This window comes from Salvelinus sp. IW2-2015, linkage group LG37, assembly GCF_002910315.2.
Source record: "Salvelinus sp. IW2-2015 linkage group LG37, ASM291031v2, whole genome shotgun sequence".
NCBI classification, from domain to species: Eukaryota; Metazoa; Chordata; class Actinopteri; order Salmoniformes; family Salmonidae; genus Salvelinus; species Salvelinus sp. IW2-2015.
In genome coordinates, this window is record NC_036876.1 from 6900927 (window position 1) to 6918404 (window position 17478).

At 39.4% G+C, this 17478-nt stretch overlaps 1 protein-coding gene across 8 annotated transcripts in view; it reads right to left on the minus strand.

Moving 5' to 3' along the window:
- The window catches only part of LOC111960292 (adhesion G protein-coupled receptor L3-like), a 345871-nt gene that overhangs the window by 228340 nt on the left and 100053 nt on the right, over positions 1–17478 (minus strand). For all 8 annotated transcript variants that reach the window (XM_023982240.1, XM_070437819.1, XM_023982239.1 and 5 more), the window contains one exon: positions 2858–3056. In XM_023982240.1, the coding sequence (XP_023838008.1) occupies positions 2858–2912 (55 nt within the window). In that variant the 5' untranslated portion in view covers positions 2913–3056. The remainder of the gene's footprint in view (positions 1–2857; positions 3057–17478) is intronic.

Here is a 17478-nt window from a genome sequence, read left to right on the forward strand (position 1 = left end):
GAATACAGTACAAAGAGACCAGGATTATGCATATTTAGTTTATCCAAAAACAAATAATTATTTGGAAATGAGACACCTGTGAGTTGACAATAGGTGAAACGAACCAGAAAGACTGACACAGCAAAGGAACATTGCATTCAGTAAACAGAGATATGGATTAAGCTGGTATCCAATTGACAACTGTTTTGTCAACCTGTAGGAAGCTCTGGTGTACCGAGACACAAATTTGACCATCCGTGCAATTTCAAAATAATAATAATTCAAAATAATAGTTATATTAGTGTTGAGCGCAATACACCAAGTTATTTGTGTCCATGAATACCAATGTGGCGTAACTGTAGGTCATATCGTATTCATTGTGTAAAAAAACAACAACACACAATCAGGTAAAAGTCTTGAAAGTCACTTACAGAAACCCCAAAGGAGACCAAGTATTTCCTTAAAACATGCAGCGTTTCACTCTTGCTCTTAGCACTTACATACCAATTATAGTCAAAGTAAAGTTCACTTCCAACTTTAAATCTAATGACCTTCAATTCTCTTTMGCTTAAGATGCTAGCGCTGTCTTTGTTCTTTTTGTTGACATTCGCATCACGTTCTCAGGGATACAAGGGAGAACTAAAACTACTAGTGTGAACTCGTACAATTCAGATACCAATAGAGGTTCTACACCGACAGTAAGCCCACTCGCTCAGAGCAGACCTATTACATTACACGCATCACAAACGCTTCATACTCACAACAAAACTAAACATGCCCGAGTAGGCTCTGTTGAAGTTTCCCATTTCAAATAGGAGTGCGGAAAGTAATTTGTTTAATTAATTAGGCAAACGCAGGGATGCCCTGGTGTACAGCACTGAATGCCCTGGCAAAAGGAGATTAATTAAGGGATGTCTAGCTTGGACATGTTGAAATTGACASAAAACTATTTTTAATGGGGTTTGTATGGATCCAATGGGATCGGATTAGCATTATCATATTGCTGATGGATAGCCTTGGCCYGGGATGCTGGGATATCCTCAGGTGACATTTCACTTCGGCTGCGGGGAGCGTTCCGAATTACCATACAATATGCAGATGGTGAGAGTTGTAAATACCTTGTAGATGGAACTGTGTGAGTCAGATAGCATGTGTACCATGAATTGGRCTACAGTGTATGAGATATGTGTGGGTGTATGTCTGTAGAAAGCCTCGGGCATAACTGCCAGGATGGTCAATTACCTTCTATAGCTCCCAGCTGAACAATATTCTCACACACACACACATACTGGAGGCAGCTGTGAGCAGAGGAGGCTGTGGTTGCGTCCCAAATGGTAGAGCTCTGGTCAAAAGTAGTGTATTAGTTAGGGAATAGGGTGCCATTTGGGGAAGCAGATAGTATGTGGGTGTGATTGGAGCATATTTATGGGCTAGGTCGGAACATACTGGGAGGGGGTGTGTGGGGGGAGGGGGGGGGGGGGCAACAGGGGACCGTAACTGGATTACCATCCCAAAGTAGGGCAGTGCCCCCCAGAGTACCCATCTCCATCACCCCCCTGGGGTAGGAAGAGAGACTGTGGAGAGAAAAGAAACCCCTACGTGAGCATTAAAACCAGCCCCTAAATAGAAGCATTCCAAAACATCGGGGACTAGTCTGCTGACAGCATCTAGTAATGCATGATCTTTTCCCCACCTCAAAGAATAAACACTAAGKCAATTCAAGGATAACAAAAGAATACAATTCTGCTACCTTGGRCTTGATAAAAATACTGGGGAGTTATACTTTGTGTATCTGTATCTCTATTTTCCATTGTGGAGAGAGAATTATGGCATCACAGCAGTCACAGCGTTTAATATGCAACCTATTGTCCAACACAGTTTATCTTCCGGGCTCTTTTGTCAGGTCGGKAGTAAATTAGCGGCTTCATAATGCCTCTATTCCCTTCGGATCAATAGAGAAATACACAGACAGGTGCGTGACACGTCAAAGTCACGTGACTCCACTCCCAATGAACATTTTTGCAAAACAAACTATGCTGGAGAGCTAGTTTTGATTAGCGTGCCGCTAAAAGCGAGCTGCAGCCCAGCCCAAAGATAAGGCACCAAAGCAATTKAATTTGCTTTGAATCTCCCGTTAATGGTTTCACCGTAGCAAATTAGCATGTTTATGGACCATGGCATAATGCCTCCCCCCGTTCCCAAACCCTAGTTTAAGCTGAATTTAAATTACTTAATTTACTTTCTACTGAAACAATTGTCAGAAGCCAACAGGAAAACGGTCAAATCTGAGGTGATTGCAATTTGTTCAGAGGGATTTAAAAAAATGCCTTCGAAGTGATCTCAATAATGTCCAGAGAGTGAGAAAAACAGTGAGATAAAGTCAGACAGACTAAAAGATACATAGGGATCAGGGAAGAGAAACAGGTAGAGGGACAGATAAAGAGAGATAATGAGAGAGGTAAAAGAGAGAGGTAAAAGAGAAAGATAAAGAGAGAGGTAAAAGAGAGAGGTAAAAGAGAGAGGTAAAAGAGAGGTAAAAGAGATAGATAAAGAGAGAGATAAAGAGAGAGATAAAGAGAGAGGAAAATAGAGAGGAAAATAGAGAGATAAAGAGAGAGGTAAAAAGAGAGATAAAGAGAGAGGTAAAAAGAGAGGTAAAAAGAGCGAGAAAGAGGAGATGGAAAGAAAGACAGAGACAGAAGAATACATAGGGATCAGAGGAGAGAGGGAAAGAGACATATCGGAAAAGCATAAAACTTGGGYAAAATGTTTAGCAAATATAAATAGTGAGACAAAAAATGTTTAGCAAATATAAATAGTGAGACAGACACTGAAACAAACAGTCACATGAAATGGGGCAACCGCGTCCCGGGCTTACCCAGAGCTGCTGGCGCAAACAGGCTGGCGAAGAGGAGCAGGCGTGCAGACCACATGGCCCCTCCGCCTGGCTGTCGATCCGCCCAATGGAGGGGTCAGGCCTTCCCTGGTGAGCCCAAAGCGAGCGCTCCGTCTGTTAGGTTCCTTCCGCTGCACTGCAGTCCTGTTATGGTCCGGTTTCACGGTTCTCAAAGCCTATCCTGAAAAGAACGTGCAAAAGAGAAAGAGAGAGAGAGAGAGAGCAATGTGTTTAAGTTATAAAAAGTACTAAATGAATAGTTTAATTCAAGTTGTGAATCTTATCTGGTGTACAAAGACAAAGTGTCAAGGAATATTCCCTACAAGGCAATGTTTTGTGAAATAAGACAACCTTTTAGTTTGTACAGTAAAGACTTGAGCAGCCTCTCAGGCTACGAGTCACGTATTCTTCTAACTGTCAGCCAATGAAAGGGAAAGGGGGATACCTAGTCAGTTGTACAACTGAATGCCTTCAACTGAAATGTGTCTTCAGCATTTAACCCAACCCCTGAATCAGAGGTGCGGGGGGGCTGCCTTAATTGAGATACAGCTAGTTGCATAACATGACAGTGTTAGGGAGTGCTCAACCGTACAACACTATAACAGATACTTTTGGACTGACTGTTGTTTGACCATGTTGTGTCAACCAGCCCCAGTTACTCCCACAGAGAGTATAGTACCTTCTCACCACCAAAAATGATTCCAGTCAGTCTGAGTGGATTTTTGGACAGCTGATGATAATTGCAACCGGAAAAGAGTGCGACATTTTTCCTTTCCTGTGGGTGTGAGCAGTATCTTCACAGTTTGAGATTTGTCGGCGGCGGAGAATGTGTAGTACAGTGCGTCACAAACGGCCATTGAGGTCTAGCTGCCTTTTCCCATCAGCAGAAAACAAAATGGCCTCCCATGCAACTGTATTGAGCAGCATGGAGTCGTAGTGACCATTTGACCTGTGGTAAGTGCATGGGAGTGCAGTCACTAGTGAACTTGTGACACTGGCGGATGACATCAGGATGAAGTTATTGCCTGTTAGCATACAACGGGTTGGTCATGAACAGGAAATACTGTGTGTTGATTAGGACTTGTCAAACAAAGATAGCATGTCAATTGTGACAAGTTAGTGAATATCATACGCATATCCTCTGCTATTCACCATTTGATGATGTATAGTTTGATAGGATTCAGAAGAATATCAGGATCAAATGCTTCATTAAAAATATCAAGGTTAAAACAGATTTAGTGAATATTAAATTATGTATTATCATTTATTCTACTGTATCTGCTATTACAAAATATAATACCAAATTATAATCTAGGTCTATTTAATCCAAAGAGCACAGACAATGTTTATACCTTCTAAAATCGTATTATTGTTGCAGATTACGRCGTTATGCTGCTCTTAATCTCAATTTTTTAAATGTCTGAAACCATGTCGGTTTCCAAAGACAAAATTGGRTCGACTGACTTCTAAAGGTGAAAGAGCAATCATAGTTTAGAGAGCAGAACACACAACCAGGCAAACCAGAATGGCTTTACTCCGTACTTCCATCCTTCCTGTACTCAATCTCAATTCCCATCCATGCCATCTCCTCTGGTTGCGCTCTCTCTTTCTTGATAATCTGCATTCCTCTGTTGCATGACATTTTCAGCTCAAATGTAGCAGGAACTCGTAATCTCTCCCAAAATCCAAACTAGATGAAGAATAATCCGATTTCGGGGACAGATATTGGAGGYGTGCAGCCCATCAAGAGTGACCCATTCCATACAAAGGGAATTTGTAGAGGGCATTAATATAGGGTTATAGGTCATTGTACTGTACTTTTCAGTAGTTGTATACCCTAGTCACAGGGGTGGGCAACTCCATTGCTGATTAATCAAATTGCATTCTAAACTGAAGATCATGATTAGGTGATTATTGGAGTCAGGTGTGTTAGCTGGGGCTTAACTGTGACACCAATCAGGCCCCCYAGGACTGGAATTGCCCAAGCACACTAAAATTGCCCAAGCACATTAAAACTCCCTGAAAACCACATTGAACTCCCCATAAAATAATGCTACCATCTTGAATCTATGACAGTAAAAAATGTGCCTACATAAAAAGTTGGTGTTTTGTCTGTGGCTATACCTCCTACTTTGTAGCTGTTGGCAACAATCTGTAAATGTACAGTTGAAGTCAGAAGTTTAAATAGCATTGCCTTTCAATTGTTTAACAGAGGTCAAACGTTTCTGGTAGCCTTCTACAAGCTTACCACAGTAAYTCGGGTGAATTTTGGCCCATTCCTCCTGACAGAGCCGGTGTAACTGAGTCAGGTTTGTAGGCCTCCTTGTTCGCACACGCTTTTTCAGTTCTGCCCACAAATTTTCTATAGGATTGAGGTCAGGGCTTTGTGATGGCCACTTCAATACCTTGACTTTGTTGTCCTTAAGCCATTTTGCCACAACTTTGGAAGTACGCTTGGGTCATTATTTATTTGGAAGACCCATTTGCGACCAAGCTTTAACTTCCTGACTGATGTCGTGAGATGTTGCTTCAATATATCCACATAATTTTCCTTCCTTGTGATGCCATCTAGTTTGTGAAGTTCACCAGTCCTCCTTCAACAAAGCACCCCCACAACATGATGCTGCCACCCCCGTGCTTCACGGTTGGGGTGATGTTCTTCGGCTTGCAAGCCTCCCCCTTTTTCCTCCAAACATAACGATGGTCATTATGGCCAAACAGTTCTATTTTTGTTTCAACAGACAGGATTTCTCCAAAAAGTACGATCTTGTCCCCATGTGCAGTTGCAAACCATAGTCTGGCTTTTTTGTGGCGGTTTTGGAGCAGTGGCTTCTTCCTTGCTGAGCGGCCTTTCAGGTTATGTCGATATAGGACTTTTTTTACTGTGGATATAGATACCTTTGTACCTGTTTCCTCCAGCATCTTCACAAGGTCCTTTGCTGTTGTTCTGGGATTGATTTGCACTTTCGCACCAAAGGATGTTCATCTCTAGGAGACAGAACGCATCTCCGTCCTGAGTGGTATGACGGCTGCGTGGTCCCATGGTGTTTATACTTGCGTACTATTGTTTGTACAGATGAACGTGGTACCTTCAGGCGTTTGGAAATTGCTCCCAAGGATGAACCAGACTTGTGGAGGTCTACAATAATATTTTCTGAGGTCTTGGCTGATTTCTTTAGATTTTCCCCATGATGTCAAGCAAAGAGGCACTGAGTTTGAAGGTAGGCCTTAAAATACATCCACAGSTACACCTCCAACCTKCAACTCAAATGATGAGTCAATTAACCTATCAAGCTTCTAAAGCCATGATGTCATTTTCTGGAATTTCCCAAGCTGGTTAAAGGCACAGTCAACTTAGTGTTTGTWAACTTCTGACCCACTGGAATTGTGATACAGTGAATTATAAGTGAAATAATCTGCCTGTAAACAATTGTTGGAAAAATTACTTGTGTCATGCACAAAGTAGATGTCCTAACTAACTTGCCAAAACTATAGTTTGTTAACAAGACATTTGTGGAGTGGTTGAAAAATMWGTTTTAATGACTCCAACCTAAGTGTATGTAAACTTCCGACTACAACTGTATGTACATGGGCTGTATTGAGGATAATGCAGAGCCTGTGCTGAACCCAAACAATGGTGGTCTAGTGAGGGCAACTGGTCTAGACCATAACTCATTAGTTTTGTAGATAGGGTTTAAGGCCTGTGCATGAGGTCATGTGGAATGGCATCCCATTATGTGGTAATACAGAGACCTTGCATATGAGTTAATCATTTTTCTACTGGGGGAGAAAAATAAGATCTCAGGCAGGATACGATTGATACAGGAAATTTGAAGCCTGAAATGTAGGTCCCTGAACTGGGTGCTGCACAGTGAAGAAAGTGTAATGTCAACATGCTACCAGGCAAGGGCCATGTTCGTTATGCACCAAACAGAAGAAAACAGACTGAAACAGAGAGGGACAACCTGTATTTGTCCAATAAGAAACATTCCATTAGATTTTCCATTTCATATACTTTGAACAGGACCTAACTAGTTGGAGACATTCCCCCCAAAAATTGACAAAAAAACAAGATGAAAAGAAAGAAAGATCGCTGGCAACATGAACAAAGATGAAGGATTCGAGGGGACACCCTGTCACTGATTCCTCAGTTGTCGTCTTCAGCAGTGTCCTTTTTATTTTGTTTTTTTATTTTACCGAAACTGTCAGAAAAATACATGAGGCTAGTCACCAGAATGACAGGGGCTGCTGCTACTGACAAGGGACAATGAGAAATCTAGACAGCCAATCACCATGGACATAAGTGTCGCTTTCACTCTACATCTCTGTGTGTGTGTGTGTGTGTGTGTGTGTGTGTGTGTGTGTGTGTGTGTGTGTGTGTGTGTGTGTGTGTGTGTGTAAAATTTGTTTTATCTGAAAGTATTTCTCAATTTTCATATTCACGTCTCACTATGAAAATAATATGAACGCAGCTACTAATATGAGTGTTACTTGGAATTAACTCATTACATTAAGCACATTACATGCTTTAGAAGTCTTGTGATCACAATCATTAACATGCTCCCTCTACTAAAAGAAGTGTGAGCGTAAGTAGGAAAAGAAAGCCACTGAGGAACACATCTGAAAATACATATGGATGAGTAAGGGGCTGGACCGGGTTCAATCAAAAAAAGTACCAGACAGACTCCGTTGAAAACCTACACTAGGTTGCCAACTCCTCTTGTATTCAGAGGAGCCTGGTGATACTTTATAGTGGCAGGTTTTTGAAAGGTACTTGTTCAGTTTTAAGAGAACTCTCTTTAGATGAGGCTTCCAAACTCACTGCAATGATGCCGGTTAAATCCACTTCAATTAAACCACTTCATTACGGACTCAGTCTCAGACAGCTAACTTTTTCATCAGTGTTGTTTTGCTGTTATTTTAGCATTCCGCCAGTGCCAAAGGGCCTAGATGGGTCCTGACGGTTTTAATTAACTGTTTTTCCACGGTCTATCTGGTTAAAACAAAGAGGAAAATAAGGTGGATGGAGATAGGAGGAGGAGGAAGTGTGTGTGTGTGTGTGTGTGTGTGTGGTGTGTGTGTGTGGTGTGTGTGTGTGTGTGTGTGTGTGTGTGTGTGTGTGTGTGTGTGTGTGTGTGTGTGTGTGTGTTGTGTGTGTGTGTGTGTGTGTGTGTGTGTGTGTGTTGTGTGTGTGTGCGTGTGCGTGGCGTGTGCGTGTGAGTGTGCGCGCGCGTGTGTGAGTGAGAATGTGATGGTGGGTATCCCATGTTGACTATCAATGCACTCATTAAAAAGACAAGATGCAAAGACAGTGGAAACATATATAATATATGGGAAAAACAAAAAAGGTACTGTAAATAATTTGGCTAGCCTCGTTTGAGCAAATGTAAAAAAGGTCCCTGATTCAGTTCAGATGAGTTCTAGGGAACATGGAGCTACAAGGATAGCTTACCCTTCAGTTGTAATGGATAGTATTGATCCAAGCAAAAGCAATATCTAGTGTTCTCTCTTCACAAACCCTCATCCAGATTCATCATCGTATACCTTTTGTCTTTGATTTTAGAATAAATATATATATATTTTTTACAAATAAAACAGTGTTGGAAAGGTGATTTGTATGTTTTGGTTAAAATAAACTACCTCGATGGTGCCATGCAAATGTTTCCTTGCWAAATATTAACTAGTAAGTACATTAGCTAACAGACTACTTGCTCATCAATTCCATTTCAGTCCCTTAAAGGTGAAATCAGCAGTTGCTACATACATTTTTGGACGTATAAATTCATGATATGTATCCATTGATTCACGCCTGCCTCTTTGCAAACGAATGGAATCATGAACAGTAATTTTTTTGCAATGTGTCGCCTGCATCCCCCAGATTTGCCTCCCGTATTTGCCTTTTTAGCAGCGCAATTTCACCACTCTCTAAAACGGCTAACTCCACCTTCTCACAGCACCTCTTTACCTCCCAGATTGGAAACATTTGTTGAGGTATTGTGCAGAAAGACGTGACTTGAAATGTAAAATTACTGAACATTTAGGAATTCAGTGTATTGTTAGTTGGATATAGTCTAGGCCTATACATGTATGACCAGGACAACTTTCTAAGTAAGAGAACTTTAAACATTTAACATTTAAAAGGTGGGGGGGAATTGATCTGAGGGCCTTCAAAAGGGGGGCCCTCAGGCCACTAGTTGCCCATCCCTGTTCTTAGTCCACAACATTTGTATTTTTGGGTGTAGTTACCCTTTAATTAATGTGCCYCCTAGCAATAGGCTGTTGTTTAGCTGTGTTTTTGTAGCGCACGTAAATAGTAGAGTGAAAAATTCAAGATTAAACACTGGAATGATGAAAATAATTATGACATCATTCTGCCAGGTAAGCATAGGTTACTTTGTATTTAACATTTCATTGAGAAGATTTTTGGGAAAGTCTTTCCATCTACCAGAATACTGTTTTAATTAGCATCATCGCTAATGGCACACAGTGCCAAGTGGCAGACACGTGCTATGCACACACACAGACGGGCATTCTCATTGCCTCTTCAGAAAGTTGCAGGAAATAAGAATCACTGATGCATTCTGTTCATGTCTTATGATAAATATGGGCAATTGAATACATTTTTTATACATTTAGTTGATTCCCTACAGGATTTCGACTCATCGTTACCACTTACATTACATGAGACGTGCAAATTCACAAGCAGCAATCTGTCCACAACACACAAACATTGTACTGGGAGGCGGGACAGACCGCAGTCTGCGTTACACGGTCATCCCTCCCTTTGTGACTGACAGGCACCTATCCTATCAATAMATCACTAGAATATGCATTTTGTTCATTCTAGCAGGAGATGGCTCGACGGACTAGCGAATTGAAACTTTTCAAATGAAAAGTATACCTYGTTAATATGAWGGGGAAAAAGTAGCCGGCTGAAAYTTAGTGTTCAACCGGCTGATTAGCTGACGCTAATGGAAAACACTGATTAATACAGAATCATAAGTAATATTCGAATAAATCATGTGAATGTGATAATACAATCATCTGTGTGCTCCATTGATGTTGTTTGTGCGGAGCTTGATTAGTAATGCCTAGGAATACAAATMTGAACACTAATTGAGAAGAGAAGTCTATGTAAAGGTTTGACGATTTTATGCACTTCATTATTAAAACTGACTGAACAGTCGCTGATGCTTCAGTGTGAATCATTTCTTATATTTACCCCCTTTCAAGGGTATAACATTACAATTGTATAGCCAATAGCCTGTGTCTGCAGATCGAATGAGGTGAATGAACCTACAGCAGCCAAGGTGATAATGGCTGGGGTCATTTTMGTATGTTTTTGCTGTTCTCCAAATCGCTTCTTAAATTTTGTACTGTATAGAAACGAGCTTCAACTKATTTTCCCCCCTTACYGACCTCACTAAAACTCAAACCCTGGTTACGGCCCTGAAATCTAGCTAGCTGCTAACAAACTTGCTAGTTGACTAGCTTATCAGTTGCATTTGAATTTCAGGCACTTTAGTGTCAAACACCTTCAGCTTACCTGACAGTGATAACCTCTTCATGGCTGACAAGTATWGAGATATTAAGAACAGTAGAGTTGACTGTTCGACAATTAGGCTTCCAAACACCTGCTGTCTTCAGTATCAAAACAGCATGAAAACACTGTCTTTCTCAAGGGGCACGGCGGGAAATCTAAATAAATAGCAGTCTAACACAAAACAACGTTATCCCCCACAATGCACCTGGCGGCTGTTTGTGTGTGTGTGTGGTTAGATCAAAGTGTGCTTAGAGATGCCTTGCGTATATTCGGCTTCATAGATCCAACAGCAGGMGCCTCCAACCACCTCAGGCTCCAGCAGAGCTACCTGATGTGCAGGCTTGTTCCAGCCGAACACCAACACTCACCCCAGGTGGAATAACAGGTGGATTATTTGGTGTGTTACAGTAGGGCTGAAACAAAAGCCTGCACTCACAGAAGCTGTGAAGCCTGTRCTACAGGATTCCTGACATGAAATAAATGATATAATCCAAAGGCATGACTTTGTGATATCATCCCAAATACCATGATTATYCTTAGTGACCAGTTTGGTGGTTAGACCTCTCGCTGCATGTGTGATATAACATTGTGAGAGTGTCAATGTATTTCCCTGAACTGGTTAGAGGAGTTGCCAAGTCAAATAACTTCAGTATGCCAAGCAGTCAGTACACTAGTCTGTGACCCTGCTTTTTCCATCGGATGATACTGCAATCAGTTGGCACTAAGAAACTAGTATCACCATTCAATCTCTCGCTGCACTGCTTCTCACTCTGAATACGTTCCAGGATCCATCAGTAATCAGGTACGGCAAACCGTTTCACAAATTTGGATATGCGTCCAACCGCTCGTTTGCATATCATGGGGTTGTAAAGCGTGATTGCCACAAGCTCCATGATTGAACACACATTTGTTCAGACAGAAATTCACTACATGCATAAATCGAAAAAGTAATGTATTGCTTTGAATGCTAACGCTTCAAACCCCTCAAAACACACTTCGACAGCTATATTTTATAAATATAACTAATTTACTCCACGGGAGTGCTACTTTTCCAAGCTTCCAAGGTTTACTAGTCAACAGGATTTGGGTTATCATATACAACACCTGTTTAAAAACGTGGGTAGCTAGGCCTATATGGGTATYAAAACGATTGGAGTAAATGTACTGTACGTCACCACCTATAATTAGTTCAGGTAGCTCAGCAGTTTCTCCCAAATACGTTTTCATTAGGGTGGAATGAGCCTATGCATTCATACAATATGAGCAGCAACAAAGTGCAACCCGATCCTCAATGTTATCTGATGGGAACATGCTAAATATGATGTTACCATGTCATGCCTGCTTGAATCACTCCCACATACACTATTTAATTAAGAATAGTATTTCGGGGTTAAATACCAACTCAGTAGATGTCTACATCAGCCAGTAGCCTATTGCCTCTTCTACAAAGATTATTGAAGGCAAAAAAGCCTATCTGACACTGTGTGGGGTAGGTAACCCTACAAATTGGCAATTTTATTTCCAACACTTTGTGGGCCCTCCCCTTGATAGGATAATGGCACAGAGGCTTTTTCTAAAATATTTTATGATATTGYAGAACACATTGGGAGGGATCTTAGACCATTCCTCCATACAGAATATTTCCAGATCCTGTTTATCCTTTGGTCTGTGCTCATGGACTGCCCTTTTTAATTCAAACCACAGGTTTTCAATGGGGTCCAAGTCCGGATACTGAGATGGCCATTGAAAAATATTGAATGTGTGGTAAATTAACAATTTGGATTTTGATGTGCGCTTGCTTGGGGTCACTGTGCAATTGCAGCCACGTTTTAGCCTCCTGGCAGAGGGAACCAGGTTTTTGGCAAAAATATCCTGGTACTGGGTAAAGGTCATGATGCCGTTGACTTATTCATTTATTAGTCACATGCATAATTGCAGGGTACAGTGAATAATTAATTCACTGTATAATTAATAATTAATAATAATTAATAATAATAATAATAATAATAAATAATTCCAACAGTCAATAAGTATTGATCCCATTTGTTATACCAAGGATAAATAAGTACAGGAGTAAAAATGTTGATTACAAGTCACATAATGAGTTGCAGGTCACGCATGGCCAACGATGACACTACTTGGTCATCCACTTGGCATGGTAAACTCCCTTTTCATTTCAGTGGTGGATAGTTCTCACTCGTCAGTCTTCATAATCTCTATCCTACCTCGTGCTTAGACGAAGAATTTACTCTCAAGTTTTGATTTATATGGGAAGTTCAACACCAAGCCAAAATGCATATCTTATATTACCCCCCTTGATGAGCATATACTATAGCTGCAATAACTATAAACACTAAATCAAGTTATTTATTGCCCGAATGAGAATCAACAAAAATACATATTGCTGTTGTATCCAGCCATGAGTCATATTTAAAATGCAAACATGTCATTTATGTACTATAAACCAAACAGTGCATGTCATGCATGACCTGGGTTACCCCCTTTAAAAAACATACAGTGCATTATCATGCATGACCTGGGTTACCCCCTTTAAAAAACATACAGTGCATTATCATGCATGACCTGGGTTACCCCCTTTAAAAACATACAGTGCATTGTCATGCATGACCTGGGTTACCCCTTTAAAAAACATACAGTGCATTATCATGCATGACCTGGGTTACCCCCTTTAAAAAACATACAGTGCCTTCAGAAAGTATTCACACCCCTTGACTTTTTACACATTGTTGTGTAACAGCCTTAATTTAAAATGGATTAAATGGKMATGTGTCACTGGCCTACACACAATATCACATAATGTCAAAGTATTAAATAAAAAGCTGAAATGTCTTGAGTCAATGATTATTCAACCCCTTTGTTATGGCAAGCCTAAATAAGTTCAGGAGTAATGAGTTGCATGGACTCACTGTGTGTGCAACAACAATGTTTAACATGATTTTTGAATGACTACCTCATCTCTGTACCCCACTCATACAATAATTTAAGGTCCCTCAGTCGAGCAGTGAATTTTAAACACAGATTCAATCACAAAAACCAGGGAGGTTTTTCAATGCCTCGCAAAGTAGAAGAATTATGTTTTTATAAATTTTTTACAAATTAAATAATACATTTGCAAAAATTTCAAAACACCTGTTTTCGCTTATCATTAATGGGGTATTGTGTGTAGATTGATGAGTGGAAACATTAATTAAATCAATTTTATAATAAAGCTGTAACGTAATGAAATGTGGAAAAAGTCGAGGGGTCTGCATACTTTCTGAATGCACTGTATATAAATACTTGAATGAAAACAGTGTAAGGTAAAAAGCTACAGTATCTCGGTGTCTACATCAATGTTTTTTGTGAAATATTTGCTTGACCTTGAAGGACTTGAAGGACAATGGGGTTACCTTAAGTGAGGAAAAAGTATGTTGCTAAATAAGGTCACTGCCCCATAAAACAAGTATACAACTCGTACCAAACTGGCCTCTCAGTCATACTCTGAGAAAAAAGTAATAACCGCTAAGACCACAAAGAAGGCTCCTCGTGCAGGTAAGATTGACCGTTTTTTTATGCGTCACAACAGAGATGTGCAGTATATGTAATTTAAACCAGGACCTGTATTAATCAAGCATCTTCGAGTAGGAGTAGGGTAAACCATTTGAATTCAATCCCTTTTTGATAGCACGCCCTTTGATTAAATCCAAACTTTCCATGCGTGTTTGCTAAAAGATTCAGGAGATAAAAGGTGCTAAGTTGACCCCATCATATCATGAGACATCCATGGTCTTCGTCACMGGAAAAGATAAACGTTTGAGTTTGATATCATTTAAAAGCTTACAAACAGTATTGTCAAACAATTGTATATTTTCTTTGCCCCAAAAAAATACATTTTAATTTTTCAACGAATATGTTAATTATCTTAAAACTAGTAAACTCATATTTGTTTTCATATCCGCATATGTTGTAGTTTGAACCCTTTTTCAAATCTGAGGTTGTGCTGTGTCCGCCATCGGTTGAMATACAACATGCTCTTGAATACAGGATGGGTGTCATTTCAATAATAMAATTAATAGAATGGACCTATCCRTTCAGACCACTGCAATTTAGCTGGTACACCATTGACATTTAATTGACATTTTAACTTTTAATTACTACCACAAAGATGACCGCCGGTTCACTCACCATTGAATGTCAATAAAATGGACATGACCATTTAAGTTCTATCTATATTCCTATGTTTTCAGTAAGTTTCCTATYGAGGATTTACAGTATAATTTAKAACAGATWTTTCCATTCAAATCTACATTCTCTGATGTGTGGACCTRCAACCATCTTTGTGTACCATTTGAAAGTTTAAATTCACAATTTAATTTCCATTTTAGTACATTCATCAGCTAAAAAAATAGGGACTAAACTACAACATATTCAGATAAAAAAAGTTCACGCCTTTTTAAATAATTGACGTTAAAGACATTAAGTACCCTATTTGGGGCGGTTCTGGAGCGGTTCTGGACTGGTCCCGACTAACATTTGTGTGTATAAAGCGCTCTGTGAACGTTGTAGAGTTCCGCGTCTTATAGTGCAAGAAAGCCCCATCTCTCTTCTCTCCGCCTGAGCTAATTTGAAATGTTATGTTTCAGATGCCACATTTTGCATAGGGAGCGAAGTGTCCCATTTTCCGGCCTAACCAGTCAAAGGCATGATTTCCGATGTCTTTCAAACTCAAAGCTGCGATTGAAATAGCACATATGAAACGGGACAATCTAGCACATGCAACAATAGCAGTTTCATCTCGCTGTGGTATTCTCAGCTGGATTTAGAGCTCTCCACATGAAAGAATACAAAATAATTTCATAGAATTCAACTAATACCATGTTCTCTTCATCACAAACAGACAAAATCCCTTTGTGCTTACCACTAAAGTTGTAACGAGTCTGCATAGATTCAAATTGGGTCTCTGTGATGCTCAGTGGACGTTTAGTAAACATTCGCTGTTGACAGTTATATGAGATAGTGCCAATATTGTCTCTAAGTAATATATTTAATTATTTTATAGTTATGCGAAATGTGAAATCCTTAGTAAGCAGTTTATAATTTGATTGTTACTATATTTAGAAAGCATTTCAGTCATTTCAAGCCCTATTAACCCACTTCTGTTGAATAGGAAAAAAACTTTGATTTTGTTATATTTGTACTATGTACTTGAGCTTGTGTCCTCAAAAGTGAGTACACTTCAGTAATTTATAACTATTTTTACCAGAAAGGTGARATTTTAGTATTTCTTGGAGTATGCAGCATTACTAGTAATTGTTTATAGCTCTCTCTTAATAAATGATCCATTTTGGGCACGTTAAAGCAGAAATCTACATTTTTACCTAATGTCCAAGAGGTTAAAACATTTATTTTCATAAAAAAAAAGTAAAAAACATTCTTCCAGAATTTATAAAATAGTTTGACAACACTGTTTGTAAGCTTTTATATGATATCAGTCTCAACCGTTTATKTTTTCCAGTGATGAAGGTGATAGGTACGGAAAATGATGGGGTACGCAAAATGMGTCAAATTTGAGCACCTTTATCTCTTMACAGTCTTGCCATTCATTCATTTTCTGAGCACTTCTACAAATYGGTAAATATGTATYGAAGGTTTCGTTCAAATCGTTTACCCAGTACTAATCTAGGATCTGGTCCCCACTGTCAATAATAATCATATTCATTATGAACTAAGAGGCAATGTTACCACGCTGCTGAAAKATGATTGACAACACAGTTAAAACAGGACAAACATTTTGCAATACTGTTCAGTTTGCTGGTAGCCTACACTAAATGCAACAATATTTAACTTGGAGTTAAGCCTAACAAAAATTGCCTTCATTTGTATTTGCACATAACTATTTCCAAATGGGTAACATTCATATTCCATTCATAAATTCAGTCACACTTGTATGACTAAGATAGTCGGTATTACRACGTAACTACACAGTAATAACTGTAGAAACAAACATAGGTATTCAAATGTAATTACATACCCACTTGCTGAAAGTTAATTATATTACACACTTCTGTTCCACTATGTAACTGTTTTGTAAGTACGTGTTTGAAAGTCACCTGTGATTTACCATGTTAATAACACCAACCAAATAACCTTGTTACATGTAACTACGGGGTGTGACTACAAATCAAATCCACAGGTAATACCAAGGATGATACCATCTTGATCTAGTGAAGTAAATAGGCTAGGACCTGATAGCAACAATTGTAACAAGGCACACCATGCCATTAAGTACAGATTATTTTCAGTAGTTTATTRCCATGTTATAGCCTGCCCAACGGGATATATTCAATCAAATGTTATTTAAACTACAATGTTACAAAGGATGCACTGGKAATTATAATATACCTACTCAGGAAGCAAATTAATGGCAATGAATACATTATTTAACTTTACATGTAGTTACACTGTAACAACCTTTGCAGTCAATAAGGTAATCATGAGAAWGTAGGAAGCAGGAGAATATTAAGTAATTCCCTTTTAGTTACATTGGGGGTGGGGTCTCTATTTTGGTGGCCTCTGGGACAATCTAATGCCTTGATTCCATCCGAAATACACAGCTAAATTACTGAATCCTTTAACCACTGTACATCCCAGATTAGTACAATGAGTTGTGGTATTGAGTAGAAAGACATAACTTTACAATTAAAATCACTGAAAATGTATGAATGATGTTTGTTCTTCAAATGATGTATTTCATTGCCTCTGCTGCTGTGGACACTTAGGGAAAGGAAACCCTTTGAACCCCTGTCAGATTTTGTAAAAGTGGGGGTGCACAAAGTTAGGTGGGCATGAATAGACCATCAGGTAAAATAGAATAATGAAGCAGGTTAACATGGGCTTTGCTACACAGAAKGRAGCAGCTGACCCCTCCATTGTCAACACTTTGCTTAAATCAATAGACCTATATCAATATCTTTTAAAACACCATATAAAGTATCATTAGCTTTAAAAACGATTCAAATCTGTTATCATATTTTGGACCAGAATGAGGCTCTCTCCACTA